Source organism: Myiozetetes cayanensis, unplaced genomic scaffold, assembly GCF_022539395.1.
Source record: "Myiozetetes cayanensis isolate MyiCay16 unplaced genomic scaffold, myiCay2020 scf28, whole genome shotgun sequence".
Taxonomy (NCBI): domain Eukaryota; kingdom Metazoa; phylum Chordata; class Aves; order Passeriformes; family Tyrannidae; genus Myiozetetes; species Myiozetetes cayanensis.
Window position 1 is genome coordinate 6,409,127 of NW_026087499.1, and position 22,951 is coordinate 6,432,077.

At 45.8% G+C, this 22,951-nt stretch overlaps 1 protein-coding gene across 1 annotated transcript in view; it reads left to right on the forward strand.

Moving 5' to 3' along the window:
• The first annotated feature begins 1,667 nt into the window (after nt 1-1,667).
• The window catches only part of IFFO2 (intermediate filament family orphan 2), a 37,585-nt gene continuing 16,301 nt past the window's right edge, over nt 1,668-22,951 (forward strand). The window contains 2 exon segments of the mRNA XM_050322338.1: nt 1,668-1,709; nt 1,711-2,273. Of these exon segments, the coding sequence (XP_050178295.1) occupies nt 1,668-1,709; nt 1,711-2,273 (605 nt within the window).

Consider the following 22,951-nt stretch of genomic DNA (forward strand, 5'->3'; position numbering starts at 1 on the left):
AGCTTTAGTCAATTCTCGCATTTTCCAAGGATTTCTGTGGATCTGCAGGGTGGGACAAGCCATGGAAACGTTTCCTATTGAGCTGCAAGTTTTTTTTATTTCAAACTGGTTCTGTTTGATGCACTGATGACACCCACAAGCAGCACCCACAGCCCTGCCCTAACCAAGGCATCAGGAACTTTTCCTCAGCAGTGAGCACGTTCCAGTCACCACCACAAACTGAGGCTGAAGTGGTTTGTGCTCAGGGAGAGATAATCTTTCAGGTGTTTCTTTGAGTCACCCTTTTAATAAAGCACCTCCACCCAGCACATTTTTATTTTTTTTTCCAGGAGGTGCTGCTGGGAAAACACAAGTTTGTAACACATTAACAGAGCCTTTGAAGAGCCTTTGGTTTCGGTGCCCAGCGTGGCTGGGGGTGCTGATGGTGTTTCAGCAACTGGGTGCTGCTGCCTGTGGAGTCAAACATAAATACTGCCTGGCAAACCCCATGTTTTTATTTCAAAAATTGATGGGATTATTATTACTACAGCTTCACAGCAGTGTTACTGAGAGCTTTCCGTGGGCCTCACTCGCATCATTCCATGTGTGGCAGCACAACGGAGCAATCACATCATTCAATTAAACAATATCCCTTGATTGCCCAGTGGCCCAGAGGCCCAGGAGCAGCAGTTGGGAAACACTCATTTAATAACTCAATTATTACAGTATCAGCATTGTTATTTAGCACTTAGGCAGGGCTCTGCTTTGGGATAACAAAATTCACCCTCATAATTTAATCTGAACTAATTGTAGAACCATAGAATATTACAGGGTTGGAAAGGACCTTAAAGATCATTTATTGCCACCCCCCCACCACACCTTCCACCAGCCCAGGGTGCTCCAAGCCCCATCCAACCCGGCCTTGGACACTTCCAGGGCTGGGGCAGCCACAGCTTCTCTGGGCAACCTGTGCCAGGGCCTGCCCACCCTCACAGGGAACAAATTCTTCCCAATATCCAACCTAAGTTTCTATTTGTACCCATTACCCCTTGTCCTGTCACTCCAGTTCCTAACAAAGGGTCCTCCTCTGGCTTTCCTGTAGCCTCTTCAGATACTGGAAGGTGCTGTGAGGTCTCCACATAACCCTCCCTTCCCCAGCCTGAACAGCCCCAACTTTCCCGGTCTGTCTCCATAGTGGATTAGCAGGGGATTAATAATCAGGCGGTTTCCCAAAAGCAGGGACGCAAGGCCAGGGGCCTTTACCCCATTTATTGCACATTTTCCAATTAACCCGGGCGCACACTGAGGGCTGTGTCGAGCGGGCTGGGCCCGGTTACCCCAAAAATCTGCGCCCCCCGCCCCGCACCGGGACACGTGGAGGGGCTGCGGCACCGCGGGGGCGGGGCTTGGCCGCGGGAGGCGGGGCTATGCAAATCACACTGACCAATATGGAGCCGTGGGCGTGGTCATGGAAATAGGAGCCCGGCTATGGGAAGGGTGGGCGTGGTTATGCAAATCAGAGGCCCGGCTGGCGGGGGGGCGGGGCCGGCCGGTGTGCGCTCAGACCCGGGCAGCGGCGGCGGCGGCAGCGCCTCGGCTCGTCCATCGGCCCCTCCATCGCCTCCTCCATCGGCCCCTCCACCGTCCCCTCCACCGCCTCCGCCACCGCGCCCTCCGCTCCGCCCGCCATGAACTCGCTGCTGTTCGGGGAGATGGCCCGCGCCTTCTCCCGCCGCCGCCGCCGCCGCCTCCTCGTCCTCCTGCCCGCTGGGCCCCGGCGGCGGCGGCCCCGCTGCGGCCGGCGGGGGCCCCCCGGTCACGGCCGCGCTGCGGAACGACCTGGGCTCCAACATCCACCTGCTGAAGGGGCTGAACGTGCGGTTCCGCTGCTTCCTGGCCAAGGTGCACGAGCTGGAGCGGCGCAACCGGCTGCTGGAGAAGCAGCTGGCGGCCCAGCAGAGCGAGCGCGACCGGCGGCTGCGCTACAAGACCTTCTCCCGGGACCAGGCGGTGCAGACGGACGGCGGGACCCCCCCGCTGCTGCCGCCGCCGGGGCCCGGGCACGGCGCGCTGCCCTCGCCGCCGCACTACGGGCGCCTGCCCGGCACCATCTGGAGCTACACCCAGGTCCGCCGCACCGGGGGAGGCGGCTTGGAGACCGTGCAGGGCCCCGGCGTGTCCTGGATCCACCCGGACGGGGTCGGCGTGCAGATCGACACCATCACCCCCGAGATCCGCGCCCTCTACAACGTGCTGGCCAAAGTCAAGCGGGAGCGCGACGAGTACAAGAGAAAGTGAGTGATGGGGAGAGGAGGGGGGGGCGGTGCGGGCTGTCCGCGCCTGCACTGCGGGGAAACGGGGCATCCTTCCTTGGGAGCGCCTGGGGGGAGCTCCGGGGACATGGGGACAGCGCTTCCCCCTCCCCGGGGCTCCCTCCCTCCAGAAAGAGGCTCGTCCTCAGTGGGGGCTGAGCCTCACGTTGGCACCCAAAAAACCGTAGGATCTATCCCTGGGAGGATGGAGAGCCTGGTTGGGGTTGAGCCTCATGTTGGCACCCTGGAAACTGTAGGATCCATCTCTGAGGGGGATGGAGAACCTTGGTTTTAAAAGGAGCATTGCCCGCTTAACTTAAAAAAAAAAAAAATTGTAGAAGGGAAATAATCTCTTATTAATATTGCATTGCATAGTTACTCCTAAATTTAGCTCACTGTCATTTTCTGGTCCGATTACTCCAGTAGTCGATTTTTTTTTTTGTGCCAGCTCCCCGAAATTAGCTCAGTGCTGCAATATTTGGGTTGCAAATACTGCAGGGGAGGGTTTGCACTCCCAAGATGTGCCTCGGAATTAGCCAAAACAAAAACCTTTGTAAGCCCTGGAGGTCCCTCTTGGCCTGTGGGCAGCCCTGGGGTTGTGATGGTGTTCTCCCCCCACCACGGTGATGGGTAAGGTTCCCTTGGATTGCTGGGTTTTAGCTGTGGCAGAGATGGAGGCCAGAGGGAAAAAAAAGCTAGTTGGGATTCTGCAGGGAGATTCCTGCATTGTCTGACGAGCAGGCCCTTTGGGGCCGAGTTTGGGCATATTTAGCCTTAAAATGCATTTCCTCCTCTCTTAGCCGTGTTTTTTTCCTGCAGAACGCACTGAATCCGTTGTTCTTTTCCTGGAGGCAGCCGGCATTTCCCGGCTCCGTGGCCTGTGGAGCGTGCCTGGGTTTCTCCTGTCCAGGGTGACAGACTGCAGTGAGCTCCTCAGGCCACGAGCAGCTTTTGTAACACACCTCCCTGCTGAAATAACTCGGCTCACAGACATTTTCGAGGCAGGTTTAGTCGTGGTTTGTGGCCTGTAAAGTGCTGTCTCCTTTCAGTGCATCTTCTTAGAGCTCGTGTGCCCTGACTGCTCCATGGCTGGAGCTGCTGATGGGGATGGAAATAAGCAGCTGGCCTCTGTTTTCCACCCAGGGGTTGTGGGTGCCTCCGTGGCACGGGGTTGTTTTTGTTTTTCTGGTTGGTACCAGGGAGATGGGGGTTGTGATGCCAGAGGAAGTTGTGCTGGTTGGCGGCTTGGTTAAGGGAGATACGTGTGGGTTGTGTCACCAGAAGTTGGGGATGCTTCTTTTTAATGGCTCCATGATTTATTTCTGCTTCTGGCTGAAAAGGAGACTTATGGGCCTTCAGGTTCAGTCTTTCTACTGATATATAGTTGATTTTACCCGCCTGTGTAAAGCAGATTTTCACCCCAGTCTGTGTTCCTGCACACTCAGGGATTGCACAAACTGAATAAACCCAGTGGAGTGGAGAGGAACCTCAAGTCTTATTCTTGCTACCCTCCTACCCCTGAAACAGGTTTTTCTCTTGACAGTAAAAGGTGGTGAACACATATCAACACGTATCACGTCAGTGATGTTCTATCTGCAGTGTGTATTTTATGGACGTTCATTACTGTGTAACTGGAATGATTATTCCCTTGTTCCGTGACCTTCAGTCCCACATGGACATCACGCTCTTTTTTGGGGGATTGGCTCTTTCATCTGGGGCCTTGAGCATGCTTAGGGAGCAATATTGTGCTGTTTAAATTCCCTTCTGGCACTCGGAGTAGATTAACCAATTCCATTTAATTTCCATGAGCTCATGGGGTGTTGCAGTGTTTGTCAGCAGCCCTGCAGACACTGGGATTGTGTGTGTTTGTGCAGGGCAGGGATTCTCTGCCCTGGCACATTTGGGTGTCTCTACCTGTGTATAAATACGCACTTTGGGGTTTCCTTATCTTGCTGTGATCTCTTTGATGCTCAAGTTTTATTTAGGGAACTGAGCTCCAGGTGGAAAAGGAGCTTTGTGCCCATCTGATGGGGCTGTTGGGGCTTGCAGAGAGTTGGGTGCGTGCACAAGTTCCCAGCACAGGTGGGTGACCAAGAAAATATCTATTTATTGGTTACTTTGGGAACCAGCAGAACCCGCAGCCTTTTTGGAGCAACCAGGCCAAGGACCCACCAAGCCCATATCCAGGGATGCTGAAGCAGATAGTGATAATTGCATTGATTTCCTAAAGCAAGGGAGGCTCCTCCCCCTTTCCAGGGTGACCACTTGATTAAGGAGGTCAGGGCTAGCCAATGTTTCTGGTTTGAAATATTTGGCCACCAGGAAACCACCAGGCAGGTGATGGCAGGGAAAGCTACTGCAGGAAATGCTGAGTTTCAGAGATTCATCTGTGATGTGTCTGTTGTTGTTGAAGACAAACTCACTGATGTCAAACTTGTGAACTGAAAAATTCAGTGATGGAATTTGGAGGAGAAATAACCCCTTTTATTTCCTTTCTTTTGGAGGAAAAGCAGCTTTACTACTATAAAAAAATAGTGGAAGATCATTCAGGATGCTCTTTCTAGTGTAATTCTACCTGTCCAATTTTTGGGCTTTGGTTGGGGAAAATACATTCAACTCCTTTGTTCCATTCCCCAAAATAATTGTTGCTGGACACCCTAACACAAGAAACTGGAGTTCTGAGGTCCAGACAGCAGTAGAGTGCACAGTCAGTCAAGCACATAGGTCATATTTTACCCAGGCTTTTGCTTGTCCCTCAAGTAAAATGTTCCCTCTAAGGAGCCCCCAGACCAAAACTGCCTTTTCTTTTTCCCCCCAGATGATGTTATTTTACTGAAATGGTGTATAAATTTGAATCTTTTTCTACTTGATGTCTTGTATAATTTCTTATTTTTTAGTAATGATCCTGATTTTACACTGGGGGTTATGATTTCAGCTGGGGGAATGAGCAACTGGAGGAGTTTTGTAGGGAAAATGATGTTTATTTTCTTTAGCTTTTATTCAAACTGCTGGTATTTAGAAGAGCTTTTGATCATAGATCTGATTCCAAATCAGATAATTTTATAGTTTATCTATCAGATCTTTTGTAACATTTTATCTATTACTACTCTTTTAGCAAGAAAAGGTAAAATTGTCTTTCTGTAAATTTGCACTTTTGCAGTCAAACCAGCTCAATAAAAAAATAAACTTATGGGACAGTTGACTGAAAATGGAGGAAAATGTCAGATTTTTTAATTTGAAACATGCAGGTGAAATGTGGGGGGGTTTTTTCCAGACAGAATAAAAATAATAATCAACTGTTCCGGTTCTCCTCCTCTGAGGTGAGATGGAACAACTGTGGGGTTTTATATGGGCAGTGATGGAATCTTGGATCTCTGTATCCCTCTGTCCATGGGGAACCACAGGAGGATAAGCAGGTTTAAGTGTGTGACCCTATGAGGGATTTGGGGTTACTGTTCAGGTTATTTAGAGGGAATATTTTGGGATCTGAGGGGCATTTGGGGTGTGAAACCAGCCCAGCTCCTCGTTGTGTTACTGCCTGTCCCTGGGACATGTTTTTTGGGAACTTTGTTCAGGTTTTATGCAGCTGAGAGGCCTTAACACCTCAACTGGCAGGTGCTGGGGAGAGTCCACCTGGGAGCTGAAATGGGAAGGGGAGAACAAGTGGGATTTTCCCCCTGTTCAGTGAAATCCTGTTGCTCCTCAAGGCTGAAGCGCTGCTGAAGGCACATGGAATGTGTCAGGGGGTGATTCAGGACACCCCAGACCCGGCTCCCTCAGGTGAGGTGTCCCCCCTTCCACCTGGAGACCTCCCTGGAAGTATCCAGGCACATCCCTGGAAGATCCCAGCTCATCCCTGTGTGTTGTGACAGTGGAAATGCTGCTGTGTGTGGCCGGCCCAGCTGCTGACTTGGTGAAATCCTTCTGCAGTCATTCCCTGCTTTTTTTTTTTTTCCCCTCTGAGCTGCAGGAAGGCAGAGCTGCCTGTGCAGAGCTCCACTCACAGCACTTCGGTAGATTTGTATATTATGGTTTCACAATTATTCTTAATTGCTGCAGATATTGTGTCTGCCAGATGTTGGTTGTCTTTTCCAGCACGGGCTTAACTGTTACTAAGAGCTGAACTGGAAATAATTGTTTTACCTCAGGATGGTATTTCATTGGGAAGATTAATAAAGTCCACTTGAAGAAGAGATTATCTTAAATCTGCTGCAGCTGGAAAGGACAAAGAATATCATTGTCAAAGGCACAAAGCGTCAAAACTCACTGGAGCTCGTTTTTTTAGAGAAGGGAACTTAATAAAAATGTGCTTAAGATAAGCCCTGGAGGAATGTCTGAAAATTTTTAAGGCTAAAATATCAGTGGTAACAAGATGCAAATGTTACACATAGACCCAATAAAAAACAAATAATTTCTTTATCCCTCTGGAGGAATGTGCCCAGTGTGGCAGACTGCCCCTGCCCCAATTGGTCACAGAGCTATCTCTGTGTAAAGCCACACTTAGATGGCTGTTTAATTCTGCTATTTCTGCTTTTCTTTTTATGTTTTAGAGGGATAATTATGTTTCAGTGTGCCTTTTTGATGAAATCTAGTATTTTTTACAGCTTCCAGAGCAGCCACTCAGCCTGGTCTGGGGGATTTTTGGCTCCCCTTTACAAGATGTGGAGTTTGATATCAAGTGCTCACTCTGGTGAAACCTGAGACTCAGGCTCGAAAAGCCCTTTTTTCAGAGGACGTCAGTTTTCGTTGTGGAGAAGGGATAAAATTGTCTAAATGTGAAAAAACTTCGCTGTATAACACAAATATCCAATTATAATTGTTGGTTGGAAAGTGATACCGCTTGGAGCTGTGCAAATTAAGCGCTGTAAGAATAATGTTGCCTTAAATAATACCCTCTTTCTTTCTAAGTTGCTGCTGCACAGACACATTTGGATATCTGGAGCACTCTAACAAATCTCAGATTTATTAATTTTTTTTCCCCACAGCTGGAAACTGGAACTTCTGGGTTGTAGTAACGGAGGAGAAGTTTTGGAAGGAGAGGAAGATGTTTTTCCCTTTGATCCTGCTTTCTGTTGGGGCTGTACTTTAAGTAGATAAATCTCTGTGTGTGCCTTAAACTGGTTTGTAATGGGAGCGACCAGGGAGGGCTGAGGTTGTTAGGAGTGATTTGAAGTAACTGTCTTAGCTCTGCAAGTTATTCTGAGCTTTATCTTTGCTCTGAATTCTAATTAAAATAATGAATTTGTAGATGAACTGGAAGAAAAATCACCCCCTCATGTTGTGGTTGAGTTTCAGAGAAACTTGGACCAGGATTTGTGCTGAGTTCTTCAAGAAAAAGCTTCCTCTGCTGCAGGAGAACCACAGGGCTTTCTCTGTGTATTTTGTACTTACCCTTTGGTTCCTCCCATGACTCACCCTGGGAAACTTTGGGCTTTCTGAAGGCTAAAAAACCAGATTTTCAGAGCACAGCATAACGTTGAATAGGTCTGGGAGCAAAACTCCTCAAATAGCTCTGATCTTAAGCTCAAATAATCTCCCCAGACCCTTGCAATTTAGGGCTGAGGTGAAAACAAACACAGAAACAAGTTATTTCCAGCTCTTCGTCACGGATAATCACGGGCTTTTGGAGCAGGATTGGAGCTAAAGAGAGCCCTGAACCCACCTACGGCTCAGCAGCTGCTTTTTTGTGGTTCAGGGTTTGTGGTGATGCTCTGCCAGGTCTCAGTTTGGCTTCCTGCGTCTGCTTTTCTCTGACTAAATTTACTTCTTTTTTTTTTTTTTTTTTTTTTTTTAAATTTTGCTAGAAATACTCACAGGATGTTGTTTTTTACGCTTTAAGGGACCTCGTGGGTCCCTTCCCACCTGGGATATTCTGATTCAAATCTCCATTTTAATGTTTAAACCCAGCTTCTTTTGTTTGTACGGGAGAGGAAGAGATTTCTTCCTTTTTTTTTTAAGTATAAAAGCTGAACAGAGCGTATCTGTACATTGTTCAGTGTAACTGAAACTCTTCTGTAGCCTCGTGACCTCTTCCTGTGAAAAATTACCTTGTTCCAAGAACCCTGAAGTGGTAAGTAAGGAGCAATAACAAAAGGTAATAAATGATAGGAAATGACAGGAAAAATGGGTCAAGATTGCTTGGGAAGCAAGGCACAGGGAAATCATGGAATCCCAGACTGATCTGGGTTCGAAAGGACCTCAAAGATGATCCAGCTCTACCCCCTGCCATGGGCAGGGACACCTTCCACCAGCCCAGGGTGCTCCAAGCCCTGTCCAGCCTGGCCTTGGACACTCCCAGGGCTGGGGCAGCCACAGCTTCTCTGGGCACCCTGTGCCAGGGCCTGCCCACCCTCCCAGGGAAGGATTTCTTCCCAATATCCCACATAGTAATGCACAGCTCTGTTTATAAACTAGTTTTCAGAGTCTGTCCTGCTCTGCCCCACCACACACGTGGCTTCTGTAGGGGATTTGCTTCATTTTCCCGTCTCCAGTTCCATTCTACATCAGCATTTCAGTGCTCTCCTGCTGCTTTCCTGTGCTGCTGTTATCCTGATCGTGTTTTTCTTAAATTTCTAAGCATTGTCCTGTTCTTGCATCTGAAGGGATGCAAGATTGCCTCCACTTTATGATATATTTGGAATAAGGGGCAAAAATAAGATTACTTTAATATGGTGATATCCTGGGCACAGAGAGCTTGTTGAATTTCAGATGTATTGTTAAAATGCTTTGATTTGGGTCTGTCTTTTCTCACAGCAACAGGACAAGAGGAAACGCCCTCAAGTTGCATTAGAAGAGGTTTAGATTGGATATTTGGAAAATTCCTCCGTGGAAAGGGTGGTCAGACACTTGAACAGGCTGCCCAGGGCAGTGGTGGAGTCCCCATCTCTGGAAGCGAGGTGGGGGGAACAGAATTGAGGTGCCTGTGCCTGCTGATGATGGAGGAGTCATTGAGGAGGGTGGGATTTGGTTTTGATGCCAAAGAAAGAAGTGTTTCCTAATCCCTGATGTCACCTGGTCTAGAAACAGTTCTTATCAGATCATTCTGCTTCAAATAAACTTAAAAAAAGCTCAGGTGATCTTACAGTGCCAGCTGGGGTGTTAGCAGAGGCCTTGCTGGGTGCTTTGTGGAAATTCTGGAAAGATTCAATGACTTGTTCTAGTGCTGTGGCAGAAGGTGCCAACCAGGAGACACGAATTTTATCCCAAAGGGATTACCAAGGTGCTTAGTTTCAAAAACCTTTATAAAAATTAAATTATTAGCTGTTATTTCCAAGACTTAAAGTGTGTGGGAATCTTTTGTGTGTTGTTTGCTGTGAGTGGTGTCAGTCCATTTACAGAAATGACTCTGGATCTCCTTCAATAACAGAAAATCAAGTGGGTTGGGAGTGAATGGTGCTCTGTGCCCATTTAGGACAAGTCCTGCTTGTTAGTGACACAGGACATGGACCAGTGACAGTGTCACTGTGTGAAAGTGAATCACAGATGATGTGATTCCTGCAGCCCTTTTGTTCCAGCATCTCCACACGAACTCATCTCCATGTGACTCGCTGGGGACTGGGCTCCTTTGGAAGCAGCTTGCTGGACTTGATGTGTCCCAAAATGTTCTTAATTTGAATCCTCATCCAAGTAGATTTTGGGACTGAATGGAGTCACGTCAGCCTTCTGTGTCACGCCTTCAAAAATAGGCCCAGTGCTGCTCCTTCTCTCTGCAGACATGTTCACTTGTCCCTTTTTTTGGGCTTTTTCTGCCCAGAAAGCATCAGCATTCATTGTTTTAGAGAAGGAGTTGAGCTGGGTGGGATCAAAAGCTTGGTCACCGCTGTGGTATTGGAGCTCAGAGCTTAACCTTCAATCTGATGCTCATTTCAGTGTGTTTATTGTGAATTTGCACTGAAATTCAACCGAAAACCAACACTTGGTGTTACAGCCTGTGCCTGAGTTCCATGTGACTTCTCAAACCTCTTGGTCCTGTGGACAAACCATTTAAGATTTCCCAGTCTTAAGCTTCTGGGAGCAGGTAAACTTGAGCTAAAGGTCTGTATTATCTGGCTGTGGGGACACAGGGCTGCCACAGCCTCACAAACCCAGTTTTGCTTGCTGTGAAAGGTTTGGGGGGTTGTGTGTGTCCCCGAACTGGGTGCAAAACATGACAGCTCAGAGATCCTGGACTAAAAAGAAGAGGAATTAACTTACTCTTCTTCATGTGGGCAAGAAAAATTGTTAATTTGCAGAGGCTCATTAAGCCAGAGGAAGGGATGATGAAGGAAGCAGTGAGGTACAGCAGGACTGGATCCCCCTTGCCCTTAAATACAGTGTTTAGTCCATGCAGTGACTCAGGCTGGAATTTGAGATCAAAGGGATCCTAGCTCCGTATTTATTCCAAATCAGTGGTTCCAATGGAAAATCTATTTCTGCCTGTGGATTCTTACAGATAAAATTTATCTCTGAGGGGAGAAAATAGAACTATACATTTTTTTAAAATGCAACTCTCTCTTACACAGAGAACAGAATTTAAATTCATTGGGCCCATGTCAGTTCAATCATTAGAAGCCAAGCCCTGACAAGTCAAATGTAGTTAAAAAGAAGAGTAGGTATTGGTGTAAATTTACATAACTCTGTACATTGTCAGGGGCACATTAATACTGAACCATAATGGGAATATTTTAATATTAATGTTTAATATTTCAAACAGCTGTTGTCATTGAAACTGCTACAAGAAAATCCCCCTCTTGCAGGCAGAAACTAAATCTTTTTTTCCCCTCTAAACTTTTCCATCAGGCACTGACCATATGGTGAAGCATTGGGCAGTCTGGATTCTTTTTTCAACTCTTCTATTAAATTTTTTCCCCAAATGAGTATTCCAGGATCACCTTCCCTTTGGCTCTTTGTCATCCACACGATTTTGAAACCATTCTTTTTTTTTTTTTTTTTTTTGTGTTTAAAGAAAAAGAGGAGGAGAAAAAAAAGCACTTCAGAACTCCTTAGTGCCCTGGAAAATGTTTTGCTGCTAATCTGTATTCTTAGCTGCTGGTTGTCAGTGGGAGACCAGCTTTTCTTGTTAAAGGGACAAAGTGACCCTGGGAATGACATCCCACGTGCAGAGAGGCTGGGGAGTGTTGTATCCCCTTGGGAATGGCCGTGGGATGGCCGTGATTCCCGTGGTGAAACTGCCCCGAAGGACAGCGAGCTCTGCTGGGCCTGATCTGCAAATAAACCCATTTTCCTTCCTTTTTTCTCTTCCCTTCTGGGCATCAGATCCTTCTCTCCATTAATATGCAATGCAGGCAGGCTCTTCTCCGTTCGGTTTTGTGGCTGGAAGGAATTTTCTCTCTTACTATTTTTTCAAGGTAGGTGGGAGCCTGGGTCAGGGCAGACCCTTCCTTAGCTGTGGGTGCTGAGAGTGAGCTGCTGTTGCTTTGTTTCAGCCCTGAAAGAAGTGTCACCCTATTTCCTTTTTCTTTTCCTTTTCCAGTGCTCAGTGAAGCATTAATTGCTGTTTGATTTTTCTCCTATAAAATTCCCAGTGAGATACAGCTCTAGGCCCGTGGGCAGGGATTTAGCCCCGTGGTGAGCTCTGATTGAGGGGGGGGTTTAGGTCCATGACTCAGCTTAATTCTCCTGTAATTGCCCAGCAGCTGAATGAGGTCACTGTCTCAGTCACTCTGCTCCTTTTCCCTGGCCTTTTGCTGTGAGGGAAGGCTGAAAGAATTGGGATTGTTCAGCCTGGAGAAGAGAAGGATTTGGAGTGACCTAATTGTGGCCTCCCAGTACCTGAAGGAGCCGACAGGAAAGAGTGAGAGGTAGAATTTACAGGGGCCTGGAGTGACAGGGCAAGGAAGAATGGCTTCAGACTGACACACAGCAGGGTTGGATGGGATATTGGGAAGAAACTGTTCCCTGTGAGGGTGGGCAGGCCCTGGCACAGGGTGCCCAGAGAAGCTGTGGCTGCCCCATCCCTGGGAGTGTCCAAGGCCAGGTTGGACAGGGCTTGGAGCACCCTGGGCTGGTGGAAGGTGTGCAATGGGGATGGTCTTTAAGATCCCTTCCAACCCAAACCATTCTGGGATTCTGTGATGACTGCGTTTCCCTGGAACTCTCTGCTGTCCGTCCCTTCCCCTCCATACATACCACTGCCCTCACTGTTTATACCCCCCAACTGTTAAAAATCAAGTACTAACAATTATGTTCTTGGAAACAGAGCAAAAAACAACTATTACATTTGTGTGAATTTTAAACTGATTTGCCTTTGTACAAGCATTTAAAAATGCCTAATGTTGGATTTTATATCCCTGCTGTCATCTTTATTAATTCTCTTCCATCTAAATGGCAGAGTGCTGTGGTTTAATGATAGTTCTCTAAGGCTAGTCACCATAATTAAATGGGAATACTAAACTTTATTAATCTGCCCATTGTACAAGAGTGATTAAAACAGTTTAAACAGAGTGTATGTTCTTCTGTTTGTTGAAGGTCCATGTGAGGAGTGTTGTGTGTTCCTCAAGTGTTGTCGGAGCCCTTGAAGAGTAGTTTATTTCTTACTCTTTGTTAGTACTTGTGTTCTTACATTCCTGACACTGCACTTAAATACATTTGCCTTTGTAAAGGTAATAAAACTCTTAAAATGTAGATACAAGAAGGGATCTAGAGGAGCACTGTTAGGAGTCCTGTGTGTTCCTCCGGTGTTGTCGGAGCCCTTGAAGAGCAACTTATTTCTTTTTAATACTTGTGTTCTTACAATCCTGACACTGCACATGAGAAGTACTCTTAAATATATGTACATTTGCCAAGGTAATAAAGCTCCTGAAATGTAGATTTTAGATCTACAACAGCTCTATTAGAAGTGCCGTGCATTCCCTCCAGTGTCCTCAGAGCCCTTGAACAACAGTTTATTTATTTTGTTGTCAGAATCTTGACACTGCACATAAAAGGTGCCCTTAAATATATTTACTTTTACAAAGGTAATAAAGCTCTTGAAACTTTGATGAGATAATGGATATATAGGAGCACTATTGGGAGACTTTGATACCTACTGGGTGTCTCTTCCACCTGTCCTCCTGACTCCTGAGAGCAGATAAGCATTATCTTTTTGTAATAAACTGCTTATTTGATCTTTAGTAGCTTCAGTAAAAGTATTTAGTATTGGGGCAGAGATTAAGGTTACTTTAACTCTTTGTTTTGAGTTTGAGTGACCTTAGCTGTCAGTTTTGAGGCTGGTTCTTAAAGGATTTGAAGGAAGAGGGAGGGCAGAGGAGATGCAGCTAAAGCCAAGGAGAGCAGGGAGCACTTCAGCTGCAATTTGCAATTATTTTTGCCGTTTCAGGCTGAAGAACTGCAGAAGTGAATGAAAACGGTGCTGTAATAAATTCCAGCTGGATCTTGGGTTCCTTTCCACAGAGTAATCCTGATCTCTTATCACTTGGTCTTATCAAGCCTTTGAGAATTACTGAGGTGATAACAGCAGTGGTTACAGAGCAGCTGGGGAGGAAGGGCTCTATATAGAAAGCATTTACTCATGAAATCAGTAAGTAAATAAAGACCTTTTATGCGAGAGCATGTTAAACACCAGTGTTTTGAACTATGTGCAGGTTCCATTCTAACAGCTAAGCTTAGCAAGTGTACATTTAATTACATAGTTTATTTACAGAATGGATCATTTTTTTTCCTGGAATGGATCAGTTTTTCCCTGAAATGGGTGGTTTACCTCATTACTGAAATGAGAGAAGATGGGAATATCTGTTGGACAGGAGGTGGGGTCCATGTGTTGGTGGGTGACAGTAGGTGTTGGAAATGGTGCTGTCTGGGGTTATTTTGTGCTGTGCCAATGATGTATTTCCTTTTCTTTTAAGGTCACCAGGGAGCTCAGATGCAGCATGTGCTATTTCAGGTGTATCCCTGAAAGCAATCCTTCAGGAAGGCCATCAGTGGAACTGGATTTTTTTTCAGCTGTGGGAGTCAGGCAGAGAGCCTTGGTTTGCTCAGTGACTTTGAGCTCACTGTGCAAACCTCTCCTCACAAGGGTCCCACCTGGGGATCCTTTGGTGACACTTGCTTTGAACCCACAGACTCAATATGAGCTCAAATTTCAGTTCCAGAGGATCCCTGCTCCTCCTGGAGAGCAGGAGACCCCTAGTGCAGCACTCCCAACATCCAGGTTTCCCTTTGCATAACAGATTGCCCTGAAGTCACAAGGCAGTTGTAAAAAGAAATAATCCTCACCCTACATGGGAAAACTTTCCTGTAGTTACAAGCCTGGTGGATGATTCCTTAGAGCTGTGATGTAAGAATATTCCATGGAGTCACGAGCTGAGATAATGCACTATTTTGACTTGGCAGCCTCTACCAGGACATTCATGAGGGCTTTCATTAGGTGTTTATAGGAAAGAGAAAGGAAAAACATGCCACAGAAGTTTGCCTGGACTTTCCGACAGCTTAGCCTTAGATCTTATTATGGCTTTAAATCTCTCCTGGAACTCCTTGTCTCCTCAGCTGCCAGAATTTTGGCCAAGTGTCTGCCTGGTGCTGAGAGGCCTCGGCAGCAGGAGGTGAGAAATTACAAGTGAAATGTAGTTCACCATAAAAATACAAATGGAGTTTTAAAATGGTGATGGTGAACATTAGAGCACACTTTTCTATCATGTTTTTTTAAGTGGCTGCTAGGCCACAACTATGTACAATTATTCTCTTTTGTACTGCGAGTGTTCTTGATTATAAGTAGATTTCCAGTCTGGTTTACTGTGTGCTTTCTTTTTCTTATTCTTCTTCTTCTTGCACAAGAACCTTCTTCCATACTGGTGTTTTTATCAGCTCTGGAAGTGTCTCCTGTGTTCTGGGGATGATTAAAAAAAAAACAACAAAACTCCCCCCAAAAAATGAAACAAAGAACTGAGAATTCAAGGTGAAAAAAAAAAAAGGAAGGTGAGGGAAGGGGAGAAATTTGGTTATTTATGGAAAAATATGGATTCTTCCTGTATTGCTTAAAAACTTAAGGGAGAACCTTGAAAATCAGCTCAAGTCTCACGGCCGGGATTTTATCTCGAAGTGATAGAGATCGTGGGGTTCTTGGCCTCAGTAACAAATTCTACCAGATTCTGGTGTGGTCCTGAGTGCTGGTAATACCTTTACTGACCTGTTTGGTTTATTAATGGCTATTTTATATTGCTCTAAAATTAACGTGCTGAAATGGAGATGAAGGACTAAGAGTTTGAAGGACTGTGCTGGGAGAGGATAAGCAGGATGGGCCCCCTCCTTTGGAAATCACAGTGTATCGAGGCCAGATAAATTTTAGCTTGGAAAATGGGAGCTGAAAGGCATATTTGGTGGAGAGCTGCAAAGAGCTTTCATTTATTGCAAATATTTGCTTAACACTACCTAATGTGGATTTTTCCTAAAGTCCTCATGTTATTAGTATTGCATCTTAGCCAACTATTAAAACTGTATTGAAGACTGGAACAAGATAGAGTTTGTTGTTGTATTTCATTTTTTAAAAATTATTTAAATTTTTTTATTCTTTTTTTTTTTTTCTTTCAAGCTTCAGCTTCTGGGCCAGGCATGCTGGCTCCTATCTCCTGCCGTTGAAATACATTTGATTAGACGAAGGGCATGAGGCAATTCTGAAGTTTCCCTAAACAATGGATGGATTTTACTGTGATTGCTCTGTGACTCAGTTATAATAATCCCTTTCCATTGTGCAGTTTCATGGCTGTGCTGGAGTTTTGTTGGGAACTCCCTTACAAACAAACCGACTTCCAATTTGCAGGAGATGCTTTTCCTCGCTCCGTTCTGTTCCGCCGCAGCCTGTGTTTATTCCAGTAATGATGTGGCTGCTGGAGATGAGCTGTCCAAAGGAATCACATGGCTTTAGTGGGACACTGGGATAATGACACTCTGTGTTCCCCAGCCCAGCCTCCTCTTTGTCTGCTCAGGGGCTCTGAAGCTTGTTTTGACCTTTCCAGTGCAGGAAAACAACAATCCTACAAGTTTCTCACGTTAGCACTTGGACCAAAAAAATTGGAGATGATGAATAGCCTGTGCAAGAAGTGAAATGGGATTTAAAAGCACTGGATGGGCTTCTGCTTCCTGCCCTGCTATTGCAAAAAAAAAACAAAAACCAAAAAACCTTCAAGATATCCAACTTCTGCTTCTCATTTGTTCAGAGATGCTGAACATGTCGATAGTGAAATTTAACCCCCCTCCATTCCACAGGTGGGAAGATAAACATAAAGCTGTTTCTCAGGCTGGTTTTTGGATTTTACAAGGAGCTTAAAAAAAATATTGACTTAAATCACTACTTTTCTTCAGGCTCACAGTCCTTCACCTCAAGTTTTATAGGTCGATGATCTTAGAGGTCTTTTCCAGCCTTACTGATTCTGTAGCATCTGTTGCTGTATTTTGGTAATATTTTCTTCAAAGAAAGAGGTCATTAGTGAGTTTATTCAGCTGCATTTCCCAGCAATTTCATGTATTTGCCTGTGCCACAGTGTTAGGACAAAACACCTGAACGCACAGTGTACTAAATACTATAAAACTGCAGCTTTTCAATAGACAGAGCTGCAAAAGAAGTGTAAATAAATGTCTATACACGCTGGGCTGTCACTGATGCAGGAGGTTTGTAGTCCTTATGTTTGCTGGAGATTCCCTTACATGGGAATTCAGGATTTGATAATTAACTCATAGCCAGCAGCACTCCCAGCAATGTAATCCTGTGCTTTTCGGATTACCTGTTTCCAAACGAGGCAGAGTAATTACTTTATCTGCAGTTGTGACAACAGTTTTACAGGAGTGGGATGTTCTTTGGGGCTGTTCCCTAAGCTGTGCCCCCAGCTTTCTTCTGCAGGCCTGGAGGAGAGCTCTGTGCATCCCTTAGTGGTAAAAGAGATAAAGGTTTGCTGTGTTGATGTGCAGAAATGAGTGTGGAGCTGCTGTTTTGTAGGAAATGGTTTGATCAGACAGCAAGGACTTGTCTGTGAGCTAAAAATGAGAGTGTGGCACAGAGGCGGCTGGGCTGAGCTTTAGAAAAATGGGATTCCTTCCCAATTTTACAAGTTACTGGAGTTCTGGTGGAACTTCCCCCTGCTTCCGTGGTGGGGGTTGGAACGAGAAGGTCTTTAAGGTCCCTTCCAACCCAAATTGTTCTGTGATTCTCCGTTCCCTCTTTGTTTTCTAATTTTGTCAGTCCATGGGTCGCTGGCCCAACATTCACCCTAAGACCTCTCAGAGGTAAATGAGAACAAGCAGCACAGGAAAAGCCCTTGGAAATATGAGGCCATCCTCCAGTATTGTGAAATCAGGATGTGTCCACCTTAAATTTCCTTTTCATTATTAATGGAAGTATATGTAGAGAGAGAAAGGAAAAATAAGTGGATATATCTGCAAAATGGGGGAAATGCCTTGAATTTAATTGATACAAGAGGAGGAGAACTGGGAATTTGAGCATTTTCCCAGGAAAGCTGAAGTAGTAGCCTCCAAGGCTACAGTAATATTTACAAAGGTAACTTAGTTCTGCACCGTTGAGCTCAAAAGAAGCCCAACATGCAGCGCTGTGATTCTGATCATGCCAAAAGTGTCGTGATCTGTGATAAATATTAGTCAGACTAAATCGTGTTTATTGTGCCAGGTGTGGGCATATTTCTGCAGTCAGAGCTGACTTTTCAAGCAAAGTGTCTGTCTGTCATCTCCTTTCAGAATAAAATGTCATTGCAGATACCCTGGAGACACTGGAAGGTCCCACTTCCCTGCAGTTGCCTGAATTCAGACTAATTGTAGGAATTGAGTATCCTGGGGGCAGAGGGAGTAGTAGTGCCTGTCTTAGTGACAAAGAACAGCTTGCTAGAAGTTGATATTTTGGCTAATTTAGTTCTTTTGCAGCTCATCTCTCTGATGTGTTCCTGATGGCTCCAAGGCTGTCTTAAAAAAAAAAACCACAAGGGCTGTCTCAGAAATTGGAGGTTTAAAGTTCATTATAACATTTCCCTTTTTCAGTGGAGAACCTTGCAGAGGTTCTTGGCTTTGGACAGATTCTTCTTCTCTGCGTTGTGTGTTTTCCCCCTCCCTACTGATGGTTTTGCCTTGTCCTGAATTATTGATATGTTTCCAATTCTACACTGGTTTATCCATGCTTTCTCCCCAAAATAAACAGACACGCCAACCTTGCAAACCTTCCTCTGCCCAAGCTGCTGTTTTTCCCAAGGCTCTTTTGTGAGGAACAGTTCTGGGAATGCTGCAGTTCCTGGGAAGCTCTCTGGCAATGGAAGGCAGGCAGTGCCTCTGCTCGTGTTATCAAACAAATCCTTCTCCCCTTCCCTGGGGGCTGCTCTGCCTCCCCCAGAACTGCATTTCAGCTGTCCAAAGCTGCAGTAGATCCCCACTGCACTTATTTGTTCATGCTCAAGAGCCGTGTATTTTTTCAAGGGTTGTAAACACTGTCAGGAGGAGCTTGACAGGAGTGGAAAATGAATTGAAGTTGCTGGTGCAGAGAGAAATAAACCCAACCCATCTTTAGCTCTGCCTGCTGGGGAGGGGGAAAGCACATGAAGGAATCCTTCCCTGTGAGGGTGGGAGGCCCTGGCACAGGGTGCCCAGAGCAGCTGTGGCTGCCCCCAGCCCTGGGAGTGTCCAAGGCCAGGTTGGACAGGGCTTGGAGCACCCTGGGCTGGTGGAAGGTGTCCCTGCCCATGGCAGGGGGTAGAGCTGGATCATCTTTGAGGTCCCTTCCAATCCAAACCAGTCTGTGATTCGATGAAATCTAATTCTGTGAAATCATGCTTGATTTCTTATTTCTTATGGCTTTGGTGCTGGGACACTTGAGGAGAAAGATATAGAAAGCAAAGTTTAGTTTACCTTCTGCATCCATTATCATATCCTGAATTACATCCTAAGTCTTTCTCCACCACCTCACAATTGGTGGTATCTTATCAGCCAGAACAGTTTATGACTAACCCCAAATTATTTCTCTGCAGGAAAACGTTGTGTTCCTGTGATGGCAAAATGGTGGGAGGTGTGGAGGACACTAGTGATAAAATGTTAATTTTAATTATACTCCCCTTCTAGAGTGTAGATACTCTATTTATAAAGATTGCACAGAGGCCTTTTGTGGTTTTGTTCCTTGAAATGTAATGGAACTGTTCCTCCCCAGCAGTTCTCCTTTCTCTGTGCCTCAGATGACCAGGAGTAGCAGCAGAGCCAGACACAAATGTACAGATGCCATGAGTTTCCATGAAACACTAAAAGCACTTCCTGTACCTGCCCAGGTTCTCTTCAGGAAGGCCCTCCTGGATTCCATGGGTAGGAGTTGTGGCTTTGAACACTTCTGCTGAGTTTAACCTGTTAAACAATACTTGAAGTCTTTTGTAGCTGCAGATTGGGCACATCAGTAATAGGCAGGTTTGGGTTCTGTTGTCTTTGGCCTGATCTTTCTCTCCAGGAGAATATAAACTGGGGTTAGGAGAGCAAAGTGTGAGCATCAGAAAGGAAGCTGTACAAAACTTTTCTGTCCAGTGAAAGTAACTTTCCTACTGGCAGAAGATCTGGATTCTCCTGCAGGCCAGCTTAGAAACCAGGCTGGTGATTAGATTTTCCTTCACTTGGCTGTGAGATTGAAAATAACTCAGGCTCATGCTCAGCACTTTTCCTTTGCAAGGACAGGAGGTGTTTTAGGCACATTCTTTGTTATATAAAATACACTGAGAACACCCCAGAGCAGCCCCACCTGCTGTGTTAGACCTGCTTTGAATGAGTATCTTGTGTCTTTGTGAATGGATATCTGTGTTGGAGGCTGGGCACCAGCACAAAAAGAGAGATCCAAAGCTTATCCAAGTATCAAAGGACACCTCAGCTTTCCAGCTGCCCTTTCAGAGCAGTGTGTTTGCAGGAACAAGTCACCCAGGAGTGGTGACTCTAGCTCTATAGCTTCCAGTGGGTTTAATGCTGCTGTGAGTGTTGCACAATTCCCTGTGGATTCTCCTACTGTATTAAAAGCCCCATAATTTTCTCTCTGAAGGAATGCAGGCTCGGCTGCTGCTTTTACTTGATGTTGTTGACTTCTGGTGTCATTAGGCTTCTGTTTAAACACCTCATGTGGTCAGCAGGGAGACACAAAGGAACCTGGAGATGATTTTTATTGTGGTTCCAGTAACAGGCTGGAGCATCTTTCTTGTTGGGTGTAATCAGGAGGCATAATTAGGCAATGTTTTTCTGTAGAGTAAGTCCTTTTAGCAATTTTCTTCACAAGGAATTGCTGTTCAAAGGTCTCTTTGACTGCTTTAAGTAGAGCACCAGTCTAGAATAAGGCTTGAATATTAACCTTCTCCTTTGTAATGGAACACCCAAGAGTGCCAAAGGTACCGGTTCTGCTCTGCAGTGATTTTGTGTCTCATCTAGACCATTGCTGGAAGCTCAGGGATAACCCCCCCTTGCTCTGTTGTTTGGGAAGTTTGATGCCGGAATGACTTCCAGCAAAGAGGTCCTGTGGAGAGGATGTTGCACCAGGCAGAAACAACACTTGACTCGAGTGCTGCCTCCGCTGTGTCCCAGCCAGGCTCTGATGGAATCAGGCCTTCCCATTAATTAATACCTTTTACATGGAGCCCATCAACTAACATTTCATTTGCTTCAATAAAAAGGCAGGATCAAAACGATCAGTGCTTGGGATAATCTGGAAGAATCCCTGTGTTTTACAGTGTCTTAAAAATGCTCATTTAAACAAGAGGTGGCGTTTGTGAAGGAGCCAATTGGTTAATGCAACTTTGTGTCTAATGTAGTGCAAAACTGCAACTGTAAGGAAAATTATCTCTTCAGCAAGGATTCTAAAATCAGAGAGAATAGTGAATTGTTCATTTGTTTTGGGGGGTTTTTTTGGTTTTTTTTTTTTTGTTTTTTGGTTGTGGACTCTCCATCCCTGGAAGTGTCCAAGGCCTGATTGGATGGGACTTGGAGCAACCTGGGCTACTGGAAGGTGTCCCTGCCCATGGCAGAGGGATGGACACGATGGTCTTGAAGGTCCCACCCAATCCAAACCATTCTGGGATTCTATGAAAGTAAAGAAGGGCTTCACTGAGTTTCTTTTTTGATGAAATCCATCTTGCATGGTCCAGCTCTTTCAGCTAATGGAAACAGGCAGGCAGCTCGCTATTGGTATTTACAATCCCAAACTGCCTTCCAGTCTCAGGAAGGGTTTAGGAGGTGGCAGATGTGGGCTCTCCCCTCAATTAACAAACACCATTGCAGATGGTTAATAGAGGCTGTGCTGCAGCACAAGTTTGGTGTCATGAAGGGTTCTCTAAATCCACCCAGAAAGTCTTGAACAGGATTCTTTCCCATCCCAAACTACCACAGTGTCTCTTCCTGTGCCATGCCCTGTCCTGGCTGATTCTGGGATTAAGCTGTGGATCCTTTTTGTGTGGGAACCTAAGCCTGTACATCTGACGGGCCGTTAAGTCAGTTCCAGTGAAATCAGTGGGCAGTAACCAGAGTTATAAACTGTAATGTTGATGGGTATTATCTGGGTGTTGGAAAGGGGATTAGTGGGCACGTTCCTGCAGGCCCAGGAGAGGTGTGAGGAAAGTGTGTGTAACGACCGTGAGTAACGCGGCGATTAAATCCTTGGGCTTGTGCTGCTGGGTGTTAAATCTCGTGCCAGCGCTGCCTTGGGGCTCCTGTAAACAACAGATGGGCGTCAGAAAGAGCCCAGAGTGGTAAAGAGCAGGCAGGAGCACCAAGCCGGGTCTGTAACCCGTGACAAACCCTCCTGCGACGTGTCGTTACTTAGCCCTGCCGTTTGCCTCCATCTCCTCGAGGTGTGGTCCCTCTGAGAACACATCTGAGGTGCTTTGTGTCCAACGGGAGCGGGGCTGGGAGCAGCCTGTGCCACAGATGGGTTGGTGTTGTCTTAGTGTGCAAGAAAAACCACTGATGCTGTTCCTGGAGCAGCGCTGGGGGTTCTGTGTGTTTGTGGGTTTGGGTTTCATTACTTGTTCATGTTTCTGTGAGCCTTTCGTAGTTATTGCTCGAATTAACACTTCAGTTTCCTGTTGTGGACTACACCTAACAGCTCTTGAGTGCTTTCCTCTCTGCTGCTGCTCTTCTCTCCATAAACTGGCGGGCAGACCCTCCAATAAATGAGTGAAAAGCTTCAGTCAGCAGGTGAGAAAGTGGCAGGGGAGATGCTTAGACCACTGTAAAAATTTCCTCTTGCTCTCCTTGGAAGTTCTCTCCTCTCCATGACTCTCCATAAAACCACCAGGAAGAAGGGACTTGTCTTCCTAAAGAGTTTTGCTTATGGAATAAATATTTTGTCATTAAGTATTACTTGATGAATATTTCATTCCTTGAGGGATGCTTTAAAAGAAAGAATAACGCAGTTGATACCATCAGGTAACTGCTCCGCTCGTGCCTTTCTGCCTTGAGCAAAATTATTCTTAAACCTGGTGTGTTCTGTGAGCGTGTTGTTTGTTGTTTAAATCAAACCAGACATCTGAAAATCATTTAAAAGACAATTACTGAACTTTTTTTTGGCAAGGAAAACTTCTCTAAAACTTTCTGTTCCAAAGGGGTTTTGCCAATCTGCTGCAGTGGGTGATGCCCTTCACTGGTCAGTATTCCTGAACTGGAACTGATACTGGGAGAGGAGAAAGGAAAATGGTCCCGTTTGGTGTTCAGGGAGTGGAAAG